General features: G+C 46.2%; 2 protein-coding genes across 14 annotated transcripts in view; both read right to left on the bottom strand.

The window, feature by feature from the left end:
* The window catches only part of herc1 (HECT and RLD domain containing E3 ubiquitin protein ligase family member 1), a 61,297-nt gene extending 52,388 nt beyond the window's left edge, over positions 1-8,909 (bottom strand). For 8 of the 9 annotated variants that reach the window (XM_062963285.1, XM_062963289.1, XM_062963288.1 and 5 more), the window contains exons 1-2: positions 8,758-8,909; positions 4,140-4,230 (exon numbers count right to left, since the gene is read on the bottom strand). The gene's annotated coding sequence lies outside the window, so the exon portion shown is untranslated. The remainder of the gene's footprint in view (positions 1-4,139; positions 4,231-8,757) is intronic. The other variant, XM_062963286.1, reaches the window with a different exon arrangement.
* Positions 8,910-9,511: 602 nt separating this feature from the next.
* On the bottom strand, positions 9,512-20,023 carry dapk2 (death associated protein kinase 2). 5 transcript variants are annotated; one of them, XM_062963302.1, is made up of 11 exons: positions 19,870-20,023; positions 16,800-16,905; positions 15,561-15,782; positions 14,929-15,067; positions 14,638-14,767; positions 14,500-14,548; positions 14,345-14,371; positions 14,038-14,190; positions 13,890-13,935; positions 10,694-12,734; positions 9,512-10,197 (listed from the first exon to the last, which is right to left on the bottom strand). In XM_062963302.1, the coding sequence occupies exons 2-10, from the start codon at positions 16,859-16,861 to the stop codon at positions 12,195-12,197; spliced, it is 1,368 nt and encodes a 455-aa protein (XP_062819372.1). In that variant the 5' UTR covers positions 16,862-16,905; positions 19,870-20,023; the 3' UTR covers positions 9,512-10,197; positions 10,694-12,194. The 5 variants fall into 5 exon arrangements, with proteins under 5 accessions (XP_062819372.1, XP_062819373.1, XP_062819374.1 ...); XM_062963303.1 differs by lacking the exon at positions 19,870-20,023 and adding an exon at positions 17,092-17,171; XM_062963304.1 differs by lacking the exon at positions 19,870-20,023 and adding an exon at positions 17,004-17,094.
* Positions 20,024-20,372: the final 349 nt, after the last annotated feature.

Below are 20,372 nucleotides of genomic sequence, written 5' to 3'. Positions count from 1 at the left end.
CCTTACAAGTCTCCTGACACCACAAAAAATGTTGCTGTTTACCAAGGATGTGATGAGCTTCCGCCAGCTAGGAAACAGGAATCAAACCTTGATTCCAGAGAAAGCATGGGGGGCTGTGGGGAGCGGCAAGGCCTGGGAAATGGGGGGGGGGGGGGAGGAAAGTCTTTCCCACAGAAATGCTGGACTACTCTCACAACCACCATGTCAGACGACACAGAGAAGCCATTGAAATCCACAAGCACGTGGAGAATTTCAAAAGAAATGAGGAAACCATGAAAAGGAACACAATACAGCTACCAGTATTTAAAAAAACTCCAAAATCAGGACAACACTTTGAAAATGGAAATTCCAGGCATGAAACAATCAGGGCCAGCTAACACCTCCCAACAAAGGATTCTTCCAAGCAGGAAGCTGTCAGGCTTTGAATCTTCAAGGCCATTCAATGATAATCAAGGTGATTAATTGCAACATCCACACTTGCCGCCAACAGACAAGAGTTGTTTCTCCCACCCTGAACCTTCCAGAGATACATAAACCCCACTTGCCTAGTTTCCAACAGACCTCACAACCTCTGAGGATGACTGCCATATATGTGGGCAAAATGTCAGGAGGGAATGCTTCTGGAATATGGCCAGACAGCCTGGAAAACTCACAGCAACCCAGTGGTTCCAGCCATGTAAGCCTTCAACAACACAGGAAAGCCTTAGTTTCTCCACCATCAAAACAAGCCAGGTGGGAGACGCAGCCCGTTTTGCTATCAGGCGGAAACACACTCGGGGTGGGAGGCCCTGCTTATATCATTCCATAGGCATCTGTTGGCTCACCGTGTGAGTACTAGGCAGAAATAGGATAACACTGAAGTCATGTACGGTTTTAGACCGTACCCAATCACCTTCCTCCTTTCATTTCTGGCCCTATGGGTTGGGGAGGCCCCCAGGCCTGGCTTCTCCCAGCTTCACTCACAAACTTAGTGCCAAAAACACTGTTTTGAGGCAGGAATGCTTCAGACACAACCCAGCACAATGCAGAAACCTCCGATTATGCCGTGACTAGTAGTGGGCAAAAAGAGAACACACAGAGAGGAGGGAATTGAACCTATGTGAAGCTCACAACACTGTACTGAGACAGCAAAAAATAACACAGCAAGACCAATGGGATCTTCAGCCCTCGCATGTGATCAATATGATGCTCCATCACACCACAAATCTCTGTATTTAACTCCTTTCTGCCTATTCCTTATTTTATTACATGCCTTTAGTACAGAATGCAAACCACCTTCAAGACCTTGGCAGAAAGGCTATATACAAATGTAGTAAATAAAAGCATATCTTTTGATGAGCATGCTTCATCTTTCCGGAGAGGGCCATTAAGGAGGACTATTTGGTTGGCAGAGTGCTCAGGAAAATAAGGACAAAGGGGTGAAAGAAATCAATATTGGAAGTTGGAAACTGTCCACGCTGGTAAGTGAAGAAAGAAAGAAAAATAAAACCAAGGAACACAAGAAGGAGATTATATTTTAAAAATATAAACAGCTGAACATGCTAATATTAGGACACATTCTTGTCTCCATATTTCAGTTCGATAGGCTTGGACTCGGGTGTTTCAGTCACTCTTCTGCCTGGCAGGAAGCAGTTTCATGCTGAGATGATGCTTTTAAAAGGGCCCTCAGAAGGCAAAAGGGAAACAGACGAAAGCCAGGGGCCATCCCTTCTCTTGCTTATAGTATTATTATTATGATGCCTGGAAGAACAAAAATGCAACATGATGACATCACACTGAGATGTTCACATCCATGCTGATGTCATCTTACCCACTGACACACCTGTCAGATCTTATTAAGGGGAAGAAGGAAGGTGGGAGAAGGCAAAGAGTGGCCACTTTCAGTGGCAACCACATACGACGCAAGCTACCCACTGAATCCCTAAGTATACCTGCCCTGCCATTAGCTGACCCTCACCCACTATTCCTCTTTCTTTCGCCCTTTCTGCCATCTCCCCAAGTGTCAGCATTCAAGGCTCGGAAGACAAGGATCTCCCTGTTTGGCTTGCATTGCCCCACAGAAGAACACCACGGCTGGAACCAACAAGAATCCCTGTGACCTTTCGCTTCAACGCAGTTGCCAACCAATTGCAGCTGCATGCCTCTTTCTGCATTCAGCACAAGGCCTGTTACCGAACCAAGAAGTCCTCGTTTCCACTTCATCAACAGATCGCAACATGTCTCTGAAGGAAAGGAGGACGTGCGGCATCCCTTCCTGAACAATGCACACTTTCTTTGGAAGTGTTTGCATTGTGCTGACAGGAAAAAAGGGCTTTATCTCACAGGGTGAACTTGCACTGCCTTCAAATCTGCCACGCTCCGCTGCACGAGGCCTGAGACTGAAAGCGTGCTCCAACCACGGAAAGGCTTTGAAGGAAATGTGGTAAGGATGCAGTTGAGCATATTCCAGAGAACAACGCTAAGCAATGGCGTCCAGAAACAAGAGCAAAGCCACAGTTTTAACACAATAGAGCGTTGGCACGGCCAAAGCATGTGGCGGCCACTCAGCGCTGGAAGTTTCTCAGTGACAACATCAGATTTTAATTTTTCCGGGTTGTGCTCTCTCTCTATTTTAGGTTCCTAAACCCTTGCACAAATTGGAAAAACCTAGAGCAAGTGTTACAGGCATGGGCAAGGTCTCACCAAAGAGACACCCAATTACAAAGTTTTGCCATTCTGCAAAGAAGCATAGCTTTTAGAGTATCGTTATTTAGTATTCAAAATAGCTTACCCCACAAAAAATGCTGGACTTTAGTACCCTTATCACCTGCAAAGACTCGTCTAAGACCCAGACGGGTGCTGATATGCTGTCAAAACGGCCTGCTGATTCTCCAGACAGTCAGAAAATGTGCCAGAAATATCTCCTAGGAACACCAAATGCGTTGAGGAGTGTAATGAAAGCCCACACTCCGCTGAGCTGCCATTGTGTGCATGTGCTCCTTGTCACAGAGACGTATGTCCCAGCCCACACATCTCTACAAAATCCTACCCATCTCCCCAAAAAAGGGTCACCATGGTGTATTTTTTGCTCTATTGATTGTCTAAGGTTACCTGGATTCCTCAGTAAAATAAAGAGATTGTTTCTGTTTCAATAAAGGCACATGGCGGCCACTCCTCCATTGGCAGGATTCACGAAACTAAGAGCCCTTCCAGGCAAGCCCGCTATCCCAGGATCTGATCCAAGGTTTTCTGCTTTAAACTGGATTTTATGAGTCCCCACTGCCAGATAATATGGGATAAACAGAAAACTTGGGATCAGATCCTGGGATAGAGGGCTGGCCTGGAAGGTCCTTTGGACAATCTCTCAAGAGAGAGAAGAAAGCTCCTCTCCCTCAGCAGCTCGTCAGCCCAGAGCAAAACAAGACATAAATCAGCCTCAGCAGACTTGGTGGGACTTCCAGACATGCCTCAGAAACTGGATAGGGCCTTGCACTAGAAGGCCAAGCCAGGACTATCTATCAGATTGTCTAGTGCAAGCATGGGCAAAAACTGGCTCTCCCTCTAGTTGTTTTTGAACTTCAACTCCCAAACACTTCTGGTTCCAGTCTGTGGCCGCCTTATTGTGAACGGAATGGGGTTTAACAGAGCGCAACCTCAGCGCCACTGTGAATCCTTCACAAAGGTCCACATTGCCTGCTCTATAAAGCATTTCACAGGCTTCTTCTTTTTTTTGTCCCAACTACGACCCATAACGGCCTCACAACCTTCAGCTGGGATTCTAGTCTGGTTCAGAAGAACCTTCGGCCCTTGGCTTCCAGGCGGCATGGTTTGTCGGTTTATGTAACGCTCCTCTACATAATCAACACAAAGTGCATTCAGAATGCCGAGCGCCGGCGCAAAGCCACCAGATTGTGGCCCCGGCGCAAACAAACGTGGGCAAGGTAGGCTCTTTAAATACGACTGTCCCTCATCTCCAGTGTTCCAGAAAGGAACACTCTTTCTAGAGTTGCCTGGAAACGCTCCAGCCAGTTTGATGACACTGGACCCGTCACAAGAGGCCATTCGCTTGGTCAACAGCTCTCACCGCTTTGGGGTTCAAGGATGAAACCTATCCACCTCCCGCTGCCAACCCAAACAGCCACAACGATGGCGGTGTTTACCTTGTCCTCCTTTGATCTCGCCGCTCCTATGAGAGCGATCCTGGCCGGGTCTCACAATGGCATGTTCACCGCCACAACCTCAAGGGATGACCTGTATTGAGGAGAAGGCTCACATTGACTTCCAATGGTTTGGAACAGAGACCATTTGGCGGCCAGTAACAGGATGTCAAGTGTTGTCTTGGATGCTCCATCAACTCCCAAGAAAGTCAGAAATTAATGTTCCAGAGCTTTATCACACTACAGCAGGAATGGGCAAACTTAGGCCCTCCAGGTGTTTTGGACTTCAACTCCCACCACTCCCAACAGTCTCAGATCCCACTTCCTTTTCCCCCTCAGGCCATGAGATCATGCCAAACACACCTGGGCTTCAAGGACTTCCCACCAATTCTTTCGGAATGCCTAATTAGTCTATTCTTCACTCCCTCCATTCTCAAGCCTAATTTGGCATCTCAGGAAAACTCCCCAGTTTCTCACAAGGGAACTGAGGAGGCTGAGGGAGAAATCAAACAGGCCTGAGGCTGTTAGGAATGGTGGGAGTGGAAGTCCAAAACACCAGGAGGGAAGGCCAAAGAGTAAGCAAAGAGTGCGCATATCACCTTTAAACCTGAGGCTGCCTCTTCCCCCTGCAACATTCTAAGGTTTGTAGTTTAGTGAGATCCTGGACCTCCCTGGCTGGTCATTATAAAGGCCCCTTCCCTAAACTATAAATCCCAGGATTCTGAAGCCACAGGATTTCAGGTGGGATGCATACTCTTTGCCTCCTTTTTCAGCTCTAGTAGTGTGATAAGCCCCCAGATTGGCTTCCTGCAGACAGCAAGCACAGCACTCAACCATCAGCAGAGAAAAGCTGACTGTGTGTTTCAGTAACCACGAGGAAAAGTGCCCTTCCTGACAAGGGAAGCTGAAAAGGTCACACATACAGGAACAGTTCACCACCTTGCCTATGCCTGCATTAAGCATCTTATCAGCAAAACATTTTTTCATAGCTGCTCCATCCATGCAAAAAAAAAAAAGAATAAGAACGGTGAGTGGGGACGATAACCAAGTTGATCTCTTCTTTATTCTTTTCCCTTAGAGATAAGGGAACGTCCTCGCTACAACGACAGTCGGTTGTGAGCTACCACCCCATCATAAGGTGATATAAGGCAAAGCACACCCCACCAGCACCACTAATGGATGTGCTTAAAGAGAAGGAAAGGATGGGAAACAGGAGAACGAAGGGGGCAGGGAAAGCTTCAGGAGGCTTCCCTTAGAGATTACTCTTCAGCACATTTCCCTTAGTCATCGGCAGAAGTGCCAAAATGAAATGGGCAACTTCTGCAAAACATAAATGCTGAAGAGTGCGCACAGGCAAAAGGTATGGCAGCCATGACAAATAGAAACATTGTGAGGGGGACGCAATAGCAGAGGTTGTCATCTCAGGGTAGATTATAACACTATGCTACAATATTTGAAAAAAATCCAGTTTCTAGTTTAAGTGTTGTTTCCTGTTGAATTGTGCAATCTTTACATCGAAAGTAGTTCTACTCCAGAAACTTCATTTTGGTGGCTGCCACAAACTATGAGACTTGATGAGGAGATATTCATTTTAAAACTATAACAAAATGTGCTAAAGGATGTCCCTCCCATAGAAACAATGTTGTTGCAGTTTAATACACTTTTTCCATGTTTTTTTAATGATAGACCCAATTAGGAAATGTCATTTATAACCCAGGAATGTAAATTGTAGTGTGGCAAAGTGTAATCATTTTCCGCAAAAGCTCTGGGAATTAATCTCACACATGTGACACAGATTGAGCCCAAATGACAGCAGGTTTCCAGTGGCAACTAAAGGCATATCTATGCTTCAATGATAGAAACTGTATCTACATGTGGACATGCTTGTTGGGTGCCTTCAAGTCATTGCCAACCTACACAGATCCTAAGACAAACCCATCAAAGAGTTTGCAACTATCCATGGGCACCCAATGGGTTTCCATTTCTGAATTGGGATCTGAATCATAGGTCAGGGTAGATTAATAATATTGCCTGGCTCTTGGTGGAGAGCTGCACCTAGGGTAGATCCACTGTTGAAAGCAGACTCAATGCATTACACAATGTTTGCAATATAAGTTGCACATCCAGGAAAGGGCCCTGCACATCTCATTCGGACAAGTTAACGGTGCTCCATGAAGTCATGCTGGCCACACGACCTTGGAGGTGCCTACGGACAATGCCGGCTCTTCGGCGTAGAAATGGAGATGAGCACCATCCCCCAGAGTCGGGAAATAACCCTGCCTGTCCAATCCAACCACTATGGGTTGGGCAATTGAAACGCTCTTGCAACCAAACAAAGCGATTCTTGGTGAGGATTGCAAAACCACAAGTTGCGCAAATGTATAACAGCTGCAAAAAGAAGAAGATACCAAGACAGCTTTTGGAGTCAACTGAAGAGAGCCAAACTGGCTATATTATATAATAATAACAGAAAGGGAAAGACCATATATATATATATATATATATATATATATATATATATATATATATATACACACACACACACACACACACACACACACACACACACACAGTAGTCCAAGCTTACACACTTATCCAAGCTTCACTTATCCAATGTTCTGTATTATCCAAGGCAGTCTGCCTTTTAGTAGTCAATGATTTTGTAGTAAATGTTGCAATGTTTTGATGCTAAATTCGTAAATACAGTAATTACTACATAACATTACTGTGTATTGAACTACTTTTTTTGGTCAATTTGTTGTAAAGCATGATGTGCTTTTGGTGCTTAATTTGTAAAATCATAATGTAATAATTTATGTTTAATAGGCTTTTATAAAATCCCTCTTTATTATCCAACATTTTCGCTTATCCAAGGTTCTGCTGGCCCGGTTATCTTGGATAAGTGAGACTCTACTGTATATATACATGAATGAATCTATCTATCTGACTATATATATGAGGCAGCCCATACTATCTCAATACAGACTGAAATAACAATAATAACAACAACAATAATAATAATAGAAAAGGAAAGGCTTTCTCTCTCTCTCTCTATATATATATATATACACACACATATATGAGGCAGCCCATACTATCACCACACAGACTGATATAATATATACTGTAATATAATACTAATAGAAAAGGAATGGCACTATATATATATATATATATATATACACACACACACACACACATATATATGTATACACAAGCCATACTGTCTCCATACAACTGAAATAATAAGTAATTATTATATTATAATAATAATAGAAAGGGAAAGGCACGAGATATATAGATAGCCCATGGTATTTCCACAGAGAATGAAATAATAATATACTAATATAGCAATAATAATAATAATAGAAAGAGAAAGGCACTAGGTATAGATAGATAAACAGATATCCCATGGTATCTCCATAAAGACTGAAATAATAATATACTAATATAGCAATAATAATAATAATAATAATAATAATAGAAAGGGTAAAGCCCTAGGTATAGATAGATAAACAAATATCCCATGGTATTTCCACAGAGACTGAAATAATAATATACTAATATAGCAATAATAATAATAATAATAATAATAATAATAGAAAGGGTAAAGCCCTAGGTATAGATAGATAAACAAATATCCCATGGTATTTCCACAGAGGCTGAATTAATAATATGCTAATATAGCAATAATAATAATAATAATAATAATAGAAAGGGAAAGGCACTAGGTAAATATAGATAGATAAACAGATATCCCATGGTATCTCCATAGAGACTGAAATAATAATATACTAATATAGCAATAATAATAAAAATAATAATAGAAAGGGAAAGGCACTAGGTAAATATAGATAGATAAACAGATATCCCATGGTATCTCCATAGAGACTGAAATAATAATATACTAATATAGCAATAATAATAAAAATAATAATAGAAAGGGAAAGGCACTAGGTAAATATAGATAGATAAACAGATATCCCATGGTATCTCCATAGAGACTGAAATAATAATATACTAATATAGCAATAATAATAAAAATAATAATAGAAAGGGAAAGGCACTAGGTAAATATAGATAGATAAACAGCTATCCCATGGTATCTCCACAGAGACTGAAATAATAATATACTAATATAACAATAATAATAATAATAATAATAATAATAATAATAATAATAAAGGGAAAGGCACTAGGTAAATATAGCTAGATAGCTAGATAGATAGATAAACAAATATCCCATGGTATCTCCACAGAGACTGAAATAACAATATACTAATATAACAATAACAATAATAATAAAGGGAAAGGCACTAGGTATAGATAGATAGCTAAACAGATATCCCCTGGTATCTCCACAGAGACTGAAATAATAATATAATAATAATAATAATAACAATAATAGAAAGGGAAAGGCAGTAGGTATAGATAAACAGCTATCCCAGGGTCTCTCCACAGAGACTGAAGTCCCACTCCGACCAGAGTGGCGGTGACGGAGACGAGGCCTGAGGGGCCCAAGAAGGCCCCTGCCAGCCCTGCCCCTGCCAGCCCTGCCCCTTTCCCCGCAGGTGCGTGGGGCCTTCCCCTCTCTTCCCCTCTCTTCCGCTCTCTTCCTCACCTGTCTTTCCTTCCTTCCTTCCTCTTCGGCAGGAAAAGAGAAAGAGAAGCGGCAGCGGCGTCGACGGCGGCGGCGGCGTCTCGTCAACCAAGAGGAGGGGAGGGGCGGGGCCGCCCAAAGTCGCGCGAGACTCGCCCGCCGCCCACCAAGCCTCGCGAGAGCACCAGCAGGAGCCGAGGGCGGCGGCCCTTGCCTCGCCCCCGCGCGCCCCCTGCAGGCAGGCCCAGGAACCGCCCCCGCCGCCGCCCCTCCCGGCCTCACCTGCAGCAGCAGCAGCATCTGTGGTTATTATTTTTTTTCCGTGTCAGGAACAACCGGAGTTGCTTCTGGAGTGAGAGAATTGGCCGTCTGCAAGGACGTTGCCCAGGGGACGTTGCCCGGATGTTTTGATGTTTTACCATGTCCCCGCATGGAGCTGGAGCTGAGAGAGGGAGCTCATCCGCGCTCTCCCCGGGCGGGATTCGAACCTGGCAGCCTTCAGGTCAGCCACCCAACCTTCAAGTCACGAGGCTTTTATCCCCTAGGCCACCGGAGGCTCCATCTGTGGTTATGAATTACTTATTGCAGGCCTGGGCCAACTTGGGCCCTCCTTCCTGCCCTCCAGGTGTTTGGGACTGCAACTCCCACAATTCCTAACAGCTGGTAGGAATACACACCCACATACGTTCGCTTTTATTATGTGTATAGATAGATAATGTTCCAGGATAGAACCAAATGGGAATCAATGACATTTCTGACCCAGGAACAAAAATAATCATGTTGTTATTATTGTTTAATAATAAGGTTCCCAGTATGGTTTGAGTGCTGGACACAGTTCTGGAGGCAACCAGGGTCCAGAGCAGAAGGCAACGGTGGCAAAAGTACAATCTGATTATGATGATGATGATGATGATGATGAGTAGATACACAACAAGATGAGTACGCAGTAAACAAGATCACTCTTCTGGCTGTTGTCTTGGGTCACATCAAACACTTCCCAAGTGTCTAGGACTGTGCCATGTATCAGCAAATGCGTGCAGATCCAAATTGGATGGTGATTTTGTCAGCGCCGATTATAATTATTATAATTATATTATATTAGTGTATTCTTACTATATTATATTGGACGGGTCCAGAGGCAAATTGCCATCACCCTGCCCTGAGGCTGAGAGAGCGTGACTTGCCAAGGTCTCCAGATTCAAGTCCGACCAAATCCAGTGCCTGTAGCCTTGGGGATTGTTCTTTGGACGCCGTTGGAAACTGCACATCCCAGCCGTGCTATTAGACTCAGGGAGCAATGGGAGGCGCAGTACGGCCGCACCTTAAAGGTCTCTAGGAGGAAGAACCGGGCCTCACCACACTTCCGTCCTTGTCGTTGTCGTTGTCGCCCTGACCGAAGTGGACGTTCCTGAGCAGGGAACGCGAGAGATGGTTGCAGAGGGAGACCACGCTGTACGTGAGCTGCGGAGGGAAAGAAAGGAGAGGAAGCCCCGTCATGCAACTGAAAAGCACGACCTGTGGGACTCCCTGCCACAGGAGGGGAAGCGGGTCTCCACTGGTCTCCGCTGGGGCCCCTTCACCAATGCGGGAGATACTCGCAGGAACACCTCAGCAAGCAAGAGTCCAAAAGTGGCAGGCTAAAACCCGGAACCTCAATCAGTGGCTGAGGCCGGATGAGAGACTCCCTCCTCGGCACACAGAAGGCTGGGCGACTGCGCTCTGGCACCACGAGATGCAGAGTCTCTGGCAAGTTGGAATAATATTTTAATCTATGCTGACGATCGTGCCATCACTGCCCAATAGCTTCCTAAGATCTACAGAGATACTTGCAGGAACCCCTCAGCAAGCAAGAGTCCAAAAGTGGCAGGCCAGACCCAAAACCTACATTATAACTGTATTCGCAACTCACTTCCGACACAACAAATGAGTAAAAATAGCACAAACCCCAAAACCTTACCTTCCAGCGCCGCCTGGCATATTGCTTTTTGAAGTTTTCCAGGTTGACCTCCGACTCCCGCCGGGCCATGGCCTGGTGCGTGTCCGTGGGCTGAGAAACAAGACAGACAACAAACACATGCACAGTGTGGCTTTGGACCCCGTAAGAGCTACAAAGCTCCAGGCCTGACTCGTTCCGTAGAACCCTAGCGTTGGAAGGGCCCCCCAGAGGCCACCCATCCGGCCCACCTCCCCGAGAGACACCACCAAAGCCCTCCCGACAAATGGCCTCCCTCCCAGGTGACTCATTTTACTCACCATCGGGATGTTCTTCCCAATATTCATCTTTTTAAAAAAAATCTATAAATTTATTATTATTATTATTGTTCAGTATTGCAAGTTTTATCTATACACGTGGGTGGGGTGTCCACTTGCACAAACAGCTCTCGCTCCCACCACTCAGGAGACACCCACGGCCCTCCCTCCAGTGACACTGCCGGTTATGGCGGGCGCCGTGAGCGCGTCCCCCACAAACACCACGCTGCCCACCGCCCGAGGGAAGGCTTTCATTCGGGGGCAGTTTTGTTGGGAATCACCCTGGACGACTCAAGTCTAGATGTAGTCAGATGATGATAGAGTTAGACTGAGGGAATCCTTTCCTAGACGGGCTTTACTGTGTGTTCACTCTATCACATCCCTTACTTTGAAGTTAGTAGAAATGAGACTCTTTAGTGACATTAACTTCTCATTGGTCAGAACATTTTATGGCCCCAATAAACTGGACCATGAGGTTGGTTCCTTCCTCCCCCTTGGTTCTTCTAGCTAACAAGCAGCATCTGGCTCTTTACTAGAGCTTTTAATCTATGTTAATTTTATCAATATTTATATGTATGTATTTTTATCCTTTACAATTTTATCTTGTAAATCGCCTAGAGCATCTTGGATGGAGGGCGATTAATAAGTAATTAAATGATGATGATGATGATGATGATGATGATCTTGCTGTCTCTCCTGGCAAGATCTAACTATGTAGATGTTTGTTATTTTTCCTTTCTTATTTTTCCTTAGAAACCAGTTAGAGTAGACTAGACAGCTCCCAAGCCTTTCTATCTACAATGGAGTTCTTTTTATCTGAATAAATACTTTTTGAACTTTTACTGAGACTCTGCACTACATTGGCATCCTAAGTTGAAAGGCTTCTCTTTGCTCACCGCGTGTAAGTAACTGCTGCACTTGAAAGCTTTTGCTTTTGCTACTCTGCTACATTTTGGTGGAATCTCCCCCAGAGAGAGTTGAATTGAGTCTAACCGCTCAGAGATTACCACAACAAATTTCACCCTGGATGTTCTATTTTTCCTCCACCACAGGCATCCCAGTGTTTCTGACTCCCTCTGTCTGTGTGGAATTGGCACACAATTAATCACACAGGAATGACACTTTCAGACCACTTTTCACATTTTTGTTACAAGGTGTTATTTGTGGGGACAAACCAGAGCCAGCCCCCCTCCCAGGTGGGGGTGCCGTCACGGGGGTCCCGGGGTGGCGCGCAGGGGCTCGCCGGTGAGCAGCTCCGCGAGGGCGTTGTTGAAGAAGGCGAGCCCCTCCTGGGCCTCCTCCTGCAGGGCCTGGAAGCGCGCCTGCATCCCGCGCAGCCTCCCCAGGGCCCCGTCGACCCCGTCCCGCACGGCCCGCGCCTCGGCCTGCAGCTGCCTCTTGGCGGCCCCCGCCTTGCGGAACTCGTACTTCAGCCGGGAGAGCTCGTGCCGCGCGCCCTCGCGCTCCGCCCGGCACCGGGCCTCCTTCTCGGCCAGGGCGGCGGCCAGGCCCTCCAGGTCCTCCTGCAGGGCGTCGTGCGCGGACGCCAGGGCCCCGAAGCGCCGCTCCATCCCGCGCACGGCCTCCACCACGCCCGCAAAGCGCCCGAAGTCGGCGTACGTGTGGTTGGGGGGCATGCTGGAGTGGCTCTGGAGCGTGTACTCCCGCAGCCGCTGCGTCTTCAGGCCCCCGCCCTCCGGACCGCCCCGGCCGGCCGCCTCCGGGCCCTCCGCCCCACCAAGGCGCCTCTTCGGGGAGAAGCAGCGTGTCACTGGCGGATGGGGTTTGGGGTCACACGGCAGGCACCACAAGGACGCCAAGCGCACACTGGGTGCGGGTCCAACATGCGACAAGAGCCTTTCTGTGCACGACACAAACACGGCACGCCAGGCGCAAAAGAAGTGCAGAAAGACACACAACAGTCTCCTGTAAAAAGAGGAATCCGTGCACGACACAAGCACAGCACACCGGGCGCAAAAGAAGTGCAAAAAGATACACAATAATCTCCTGTTAAAAGAGGAATCCGTGCACGACACAAACACAGCATGCCAGGCACAAAAGAAGTGCAAAAAGATACACAATAATCTCCTGTTAAAAGAGGAATCCGTGCACAACACAAACACAGCATGCCAGGCACAAAAGAAGTGCAAAAAGGTACACAATTCTCCACTGTAAAGGGAGAAAACCAATGTGTTTCCATGCACAACACAAACACAGCACAAACCCAGGTCTACCAGACTACTCATGTGTTTCCGTGCACAACACAAAAACGGCACACCAGGCACGAAAGAAGTGGAAAAATACACACAACTCTCCCTGTAAAGGGAGAAAACCTGTAACAACCTCCCATTTATGCATGATATATACTGTCTGCTCACATCACACACCCCAAGGGGTGCATCGGGCATGGGTTTGCCATGCTACCCATGTGCTTCCGAGCACAACGGCACACCAGCCACAAAAGTGCAAAAAGACACACAACTCTCCTCTGTAAAGGGAGGAAACCTATACCCTGCTCCCTACTCATGCAAGAGGTATACGAGGCATGGGCAAACTTTGTCCCTCCGGGTGTTCTGGACTGCAACTCCCACCATTCCTAACAGCCTTGGGCCCCTTCCTCTTCCCCCTCAGCCTCCTCAGTTCGCTTGTGAAACTGGGGAGTTTTCCCGAGAAGCCAGATTAGGTTTGAGAACAGAGGGAGTGAAGAATAGACTAATTCGGCGTTCTGAGAGAACCCGTGAGAAGTCCTTGAAGCCCAGGTGCGTCTGGCATGATCTCATGGCCTGAGGGGGGAAAGGAAGGGGCCTGAGGCTGTTAGGAATGGTGGGAGTTGGAGTCCCAAACACCTGGAGGGACGAAGTTTGCCTACAGGTTTTATGCGGAGCCTGGCCTTCTAGTCTTACCATGATCCAAGCGTGAGAAAGGGCTTCTTGGATGGTGAGGCGCTTCCTGGAAGGAGAGAGAAGAAAACAACATCTAGAGAAAGGCGGCCTGCCTGAATCCCAAGGAGAAGGGCCTGGGTGGGCGGGCGGGCCGAGAGGGTCAACTGACCGCGTGTCCTTGAGGAGGAGCCTGCGGATGAAGTCCTTGGCCAGGTGGCTGGTGCGGCCAAAGAGGGCCGGGTCAAAGTCGTAGCGGACGGCCGAGATGTTGGACAAGGTCTCCTGCTTGGTCTCCCCCAGGAAGGGAGAGGCCCCGCTCAGCCTGGGGAAGGGAGGAAGGGGAAGAGGAAGAGGAAGGGGAAGAGGAAGAGGGAGGGGCTTAGCTCCAGTGAGGTGTGGGCTCAAGCCCCGTAGTGTCCTCCACCCCAGTTCCACCTTGATTCCTGCAAGGCTGAGCCCCATGGATCCGTACTCACAGGATGTAGGTGATGACCCCGATGCTCCTACAGAAAGAAGGAAGGAAGGGAGGGATCACTCTGAGGAAACGTCCAGGTCAAGAGACCGGGGGGGGGGGGGGAGGGAGCCCTCGTTGCCCCTCCAAGCGCAGGGGGGAGGGGGGCCGCGTCCTCACCACATGTCCGCTGCCAGGCCCAGGGGCTCGTAGTTCACGATTTCGGGCGCTGGAAGAGAGAGAGAAACGATGGGGAGGCGTGTGGGGCTCTGGACAAAGGGCCCAAGGGGGGCGCAGGGGGGCGCAAGGCGGACCCACCCACGAATTCGGGGGTCCCAAAGATGTTCTTGAACTCCACGCCCTCCTCGATCTCGTGGGCCAGGCCAAAGTCGATCAGCTTGATGTGCGGGACGGGGAGGCTCCGGTCCTGGAGCATGATGTTCTCCGGCTGGAGGGAGGGAGGGACACGGGAGGAAAAAGAGACATGTCCAGGTGGACACCCACCCCTTAGGACAAGGGGGCCAGCAACATGAATATATTAACATCAATAGATTTGTTTGTTTGTTGTTGTTCATTTGTTCTTCAAAGGCTCCTCCTCCTCCTCCTCACCTTGAGGTCAAAGTGTGCAATCTTGTTGTCGTGGAGGTAGTGGACGCCGTCGAGGATCTGGCGGAGGAACTGGACGGCCTCCTCCTCGCTCAGGGACTCCTTCTGCGACAGGAACTCAAACAGCTCCCCTCCGGACACCCTGCGCGGGAGAGAGACACCCGTGGCGCCCGTCTCAAAGAGGCCTGCCTGCCTGCATGGGTGGGTGGGCGGGTGGGCCGGCCAGCTGGAGATGACGGGCCACACCAGGCGTGGGACCCCGTGGCCAGAGGCGGTTCAACCGCCAGGCCAACTAGGCAGTTGCCTGTGGCGCCATCCTGTGGGGGGCGCCATCGAGGCAACTCCCGTCTCCTGCGGCCTGACTCCGCAAGGTATTGAACTGTTTTTTCTGTTGATTTGTGGTAAAACATCATGTTTTGGTGCTTAATTTGTAAAATCTTAATGTAATTTGATGTTTAATAGGTTTTTCCTTAATCCCTCCTTATTATCAAACATTTTCGCTTACCCAACGCTTTTATTTTTCAGTGAATTCTGTTCGCCTACACTTGAAAATTACCTAGGGCCGGCCCTGCCCGTGGCCCTCCCTCCCTCCCTCCCCCCCCCCCCCCGGGCCGTGTGGCCACAACCCCACGCACAGCTCCAGGACGAGGACGACGTCGGTCTTGTCCTCGAAGGCGTCGTGGAGGCGGATGACGTTGTGGTGCCGGACCCTGCGCAGGATGCCGGCCTCGCGCTGGATCTCCTCGCGCCGCACCCCCCGCCGGCTCCCCCGGCTCTGCCGCTTCCGGATGAACTTGGCCGCAAACCAGGCCCCCGAGGACCGCTCCTGGCACCGGCGCACCAGCGCAAACTGCCCGCTGAGCAGGAAGACACGGCCAAAGATTATGATTACGCAAATGGAGGTACGCATTGGATTCGACAGCGCACGAGACTCAAGTCAAGACGGCACTTTAACTGTTTGAATTAAGGGAAAACCTCAGCAAACAGGCCAGAAAAGGCCACTCCCGGCAGGCACTGGCTCTTCGCGCCCTGTTTGTTCTGGGCTGGTCATTTCTGACAAACATGAGACACACAAAAGACAAACACACACTCATTCTCTCATTAAGGTGAATATATATATTACAAAAATGAGTGTATGCGTGTGTGTATATTGTTGGGAATCACCCTGGACTACTCAAGTCTAAATGTAGTTATATAGATGATAGAGTTAGATGGAGGGAATCCTTTCCCTGTTTCCAAAGCATGCCTAGACAGGCTTTACTGTGTTTCCCTCTATCCTGTGTACGTCACATCCCTTACTTTGAAGTTAGTAGAAATGTGAATCTCTAGGGACACTAACTTCTCATTGGTCAGAATGTCTTTTATGGCCCCAATAAACTGGACCATGAGGTTGGAACAATTTTGGTTCACTCTCTTCTCTCTTTGTTCTTCTAGCTAACAACACGTCCTGCCATCTCTCCTGGCAAGATGTAACTATGTAGATGTTTGTTATTTTTCCTTTCTTATTTTCCCTTAGAAACCAGTCTAGAGTAGACTAGACAGCTCCCAAGCCTTTCTATCTACAATGGAGTTCTTTTTACCTGAATAAATACTTTTTGAACTTTTATTGAGACTCTGCAGTCCATTGCCATCCTAAATAGACAAAGGCTTCTCTTTTCTCACCCCGTGTAAGTAAGTGTTGCATTTGAAAGCTTTGCTTTTGCTACTCTGCTGATTTTTGGTGGAATCTCCCCCAGAGAGGGTTAAATTGAGTCTAACTGCTCAGAGATTACCACAACATATATATGTATATATGTATATGTGTGTGTGTGTATACTACTTGAGTCTCACACGCCATCGGATAATAATAATAACCCCAATGGGCTCGGCCTCACCTGCCCAGCTCCTCCCCGATCTCATAGGCATCCTCCACCTTCTGCTGCTTGAAGACCGCCATGAGTTACAGGCTCTTCATGGAGACGGATGGATGGATGGACTCAGCTGCAAAATCAAAAAGAAACAGGGTTTCAAACACACCACAGCATTATTATTATTATTATTATTATTATTACTATTCTGATGCTGTTGTTGTACCCTGCCTTGGTAATAAATTGGATGGGAAATACATTGTTGTGGTTGTTGTTGTTGTTGTTTGGGGCCCCGGCCTGAGCGGGGCTGCTTGCTCACCCAGCACAGACTGCCAAGGCCGGCCAATGGCTGCAGCCGCGGCTTCGGACCTTGGGCCAAGCCCAATGCAATGCAATGCAAGCGTCCAAAGGTCAGCCTTTAAATAGAAGGAAGGAGGAGCCAGAAAGAGGCACGACTCGCACGAGTGACATAAAATAATAATAATAATAATAATCACATCAGGCAAACAACTATTCATATGAGAACCAACATAGAACTGCATTATTATTATTATTATTATTATTATTATTATTATTATTAATCATCATCATGTCAAACAAACAGCTATTATTATTAATCGCATCAAATAACTATTCATATGAGAACAACATAGTACTGCATTATTATTATTATTATTAATCATCATCATGTCAAACAAATAGCTATTATTATTAATCGCATCAAATAACTATTCATATGAGAACCAACATAGTACTGCATTATTATTATTATTATTATTATTATTATTACTATTAATCATCATGTCAAACAAACAGCTATTATTATTAATCGCATCAAATAACTATTCATATGAGAGCCGGCATAGTATCATGTTGTTGTTGATCATGTCAAACAAATAAATATTCATACGAGAGCCGGCATGGTATTATGATTCCCAATGTGCACTTCCAAGTATTTGCAGCACTTTATCAGTCACCTCATGTTTACAATATTTATATGGTTCACCTTACCCAGTCTACTTTTACAACCTCTCAGTTTTAATCCATGTTTTTATTAGTTCTTGTCATTTGTTTTTATTGGCTAATGTTTAAATTTTTATAATGGTGCATGTTTCTTGTCTATTGTTGTGTTTTATATTGCTATTGTTTTTATTCGGGATTGGCCCCATGTAAGCTGCCCTGAGTCCCCTTTGGGGAGATAGAGGCGGGGTATAAAAATTAAATTATTATTATTATTATTATTATTATTATTATTATTATTATTATTATTATTATTGCTTTAAATGGAGCTGCGGTGTTTTAATGGGTTAAACCCTTGTGCCAGCTGAACTGCTGACCTTAAGGTTGCCAGTAATAATAATAATGATGATGATGATGAAGATGATGTGACCTGACCCTCTTAGACCTCAAGCACAAGCTCTGCACTGATTGCATTGGACACAAAAGTTCAGCCAAACGCTGGGAAAAACATCCGGCCGTAAAAACAGAACAAAACCCACCGAGCGGGAGGATCAAATCCCAAGGCTCCCATTAAGACCGGAAATATCAGAGGGGAGGAATCAACACCAACCCAGGTCTAAACACTGGATTCAGGCGCTGGGTCCGAAGCCTTGCTCTGCCCCAATTGGGGAGTCGCACTCTCTCAGCCTCAGAGCAAGACGATTATTATATTATAAATATTATCATATTTATACCCCACTTTCATCTCTCAGCTGAGACAAAAAGCGGCTCTCACCATTACCAAAAAAAATGCCCTTGCAAAACTCATAAATATTAAAATAGAACAAAACACACAAGTGTAGTAATTAACTGACTTGTGAGCGTCATTCTGTTTTCAAGCTGAAAAGAGACGTAATAATAAATAATACACACACACACACATAATCTTTTACCCTCCTCTCCTTGCAGCTCAGAAACAGAATAAGTAACATCATATGTATATATAGTTATTATTTTTTTTACCTGCCTATAAAATAATTATAACAATAATATCATTATTTGATATTGATTTCTGTTATTTTGGTTTCTGTTGTTGATGTTTTTAAAAGATGTTTTTAAGATGTTTTTAAATTGTTAGATTTTAGCCTGTTCTTGTAAGCTGCCCCGAGCCCTAGGGGAGTGGCGGCATATAAGTTTGAATAATAAATAAATAATATATATATATATGTGTGTGTGTGTGTGTACCATATATAGGTATACAGCCCGGATTTTCTTTTGGCTTGAACTCCCTGAAATATATACTTCAAGCCGAAAGTGTATGTATGTATGTATGTGTATATATATATATACACACACACAGTATACACACAGTGAAACTCTACTGTATATATGTGTGTGTGTACCATATATAGGTATACTGCCCGGATTTTTTTTCGGCTTGAACTCCCTAAAATATATACAGTAGAGTCTCACTTATCCAACGTTCTGGATTATCCAACGCATTTTTGTAGTCAATGTTTTCAATGCATCGTGATATTTTGGTGTGAAATTTGTAAATACAGTAAATACTACATTACTGTTAAGTGGATAAGTGAGACTCTACTGTACTCCATAAATATATATACAGTAGAGTCTCACTTATCCAAGCTAAACGGGCCGGCAGAAGCTTGGATAAGCGAATATGTTGGATAATAAGGAGGGATTAAGGAAAAGCCTATTAAACATCAAATTAGGTTAGGATGTCACAAATTAAGCACCAAAACAGCATGTTAGACAACAAATTTGACAGAAAAAGTAGTTCATTACACATTAATGCTATGTAGTAATTACTGTATTTATGAATTTAGCACCAAAATATCACGATGTATTGAAAACATTGACTACAAAAATGCCTTGGCTAATCCAGAACGTTGGATAAGCGAGTGTTGGACAAGTGAGACTCTCTCTCTCTCTATATATATATATATATTCTTTCGGTTTGAAGTATATATATATAAACTGGGTGGAGCGGGGCGAGTGTGTCAGGCTTGGTCTTCCGAAGGCAGTCTGGCGCCGAGGGAGTCACGCTCTCTCAGCCTCGGGGAGGCCGGCCCAGGATCCCCGCCGCACCCCAGCCCAGCCCCCTCCTCCTCCTCCTGCTCCTCCTCCTCCTCCGTACCTGGGCAGGGGGCTGCTTCTCCTCCTCCTCCGCCGCCCTCTTCCTTCCACTCCTCGCCCGGGAAAGGGCTGCCCGCCCAGCCCAAGCCCAAGCCCAAGCCCAAGCCGAAGCCGAAGCCGAAGCGGAGAAGGGAAGAGAGCGGGCGGCAGCCTTGCCGAATGGCGCCCCCTGGCGGAGCGCGCGCCCGGGCCCACCCGCGGGGAAGGCAAGTGCCACTCCTCCCCATTGACCTCTCATGGACATAGGCACACACACACTCACACACACATCAAATTAGGTTATGATTTTACAAATTAAGCACCAAAACATCATGTTAGACAACAAATTTGACAGAAAAGTAGTTCAATACACAGTAATGCTATGTAGTATTTACTGTATTTACGAATTTAGCACCAAAATATCACGATGTATGGAAAACATTGACTACAAAAATGTGTTGGATAATCCAGAACATTGGATAAGTGAGTGTTGGATAAGTGAGACTCTACTGTATGTGTGTGTGA

This window comes from Anolis carolinensis, unplaced genomic scaffold, assembly GCF_035594765.1.
Source record: "Anolis carolinensis isolate JA03-04 unplaced genomic scaffold, rAnoCar3.1.pri scaffold_11, whole genome shotgun sequence".
Taxonomy (NCBI): domain Eukaryota; kingdom Metazoa; phylum Chordata; class Lepidosauria; order Squamata; family Dactyloidae; genus Anolis; species Anolis carolinensis.
Note: the sequence above shows the minus strand (reverse complement) of the source record. Positions and strands in the feature narration are given on the sequence as shown.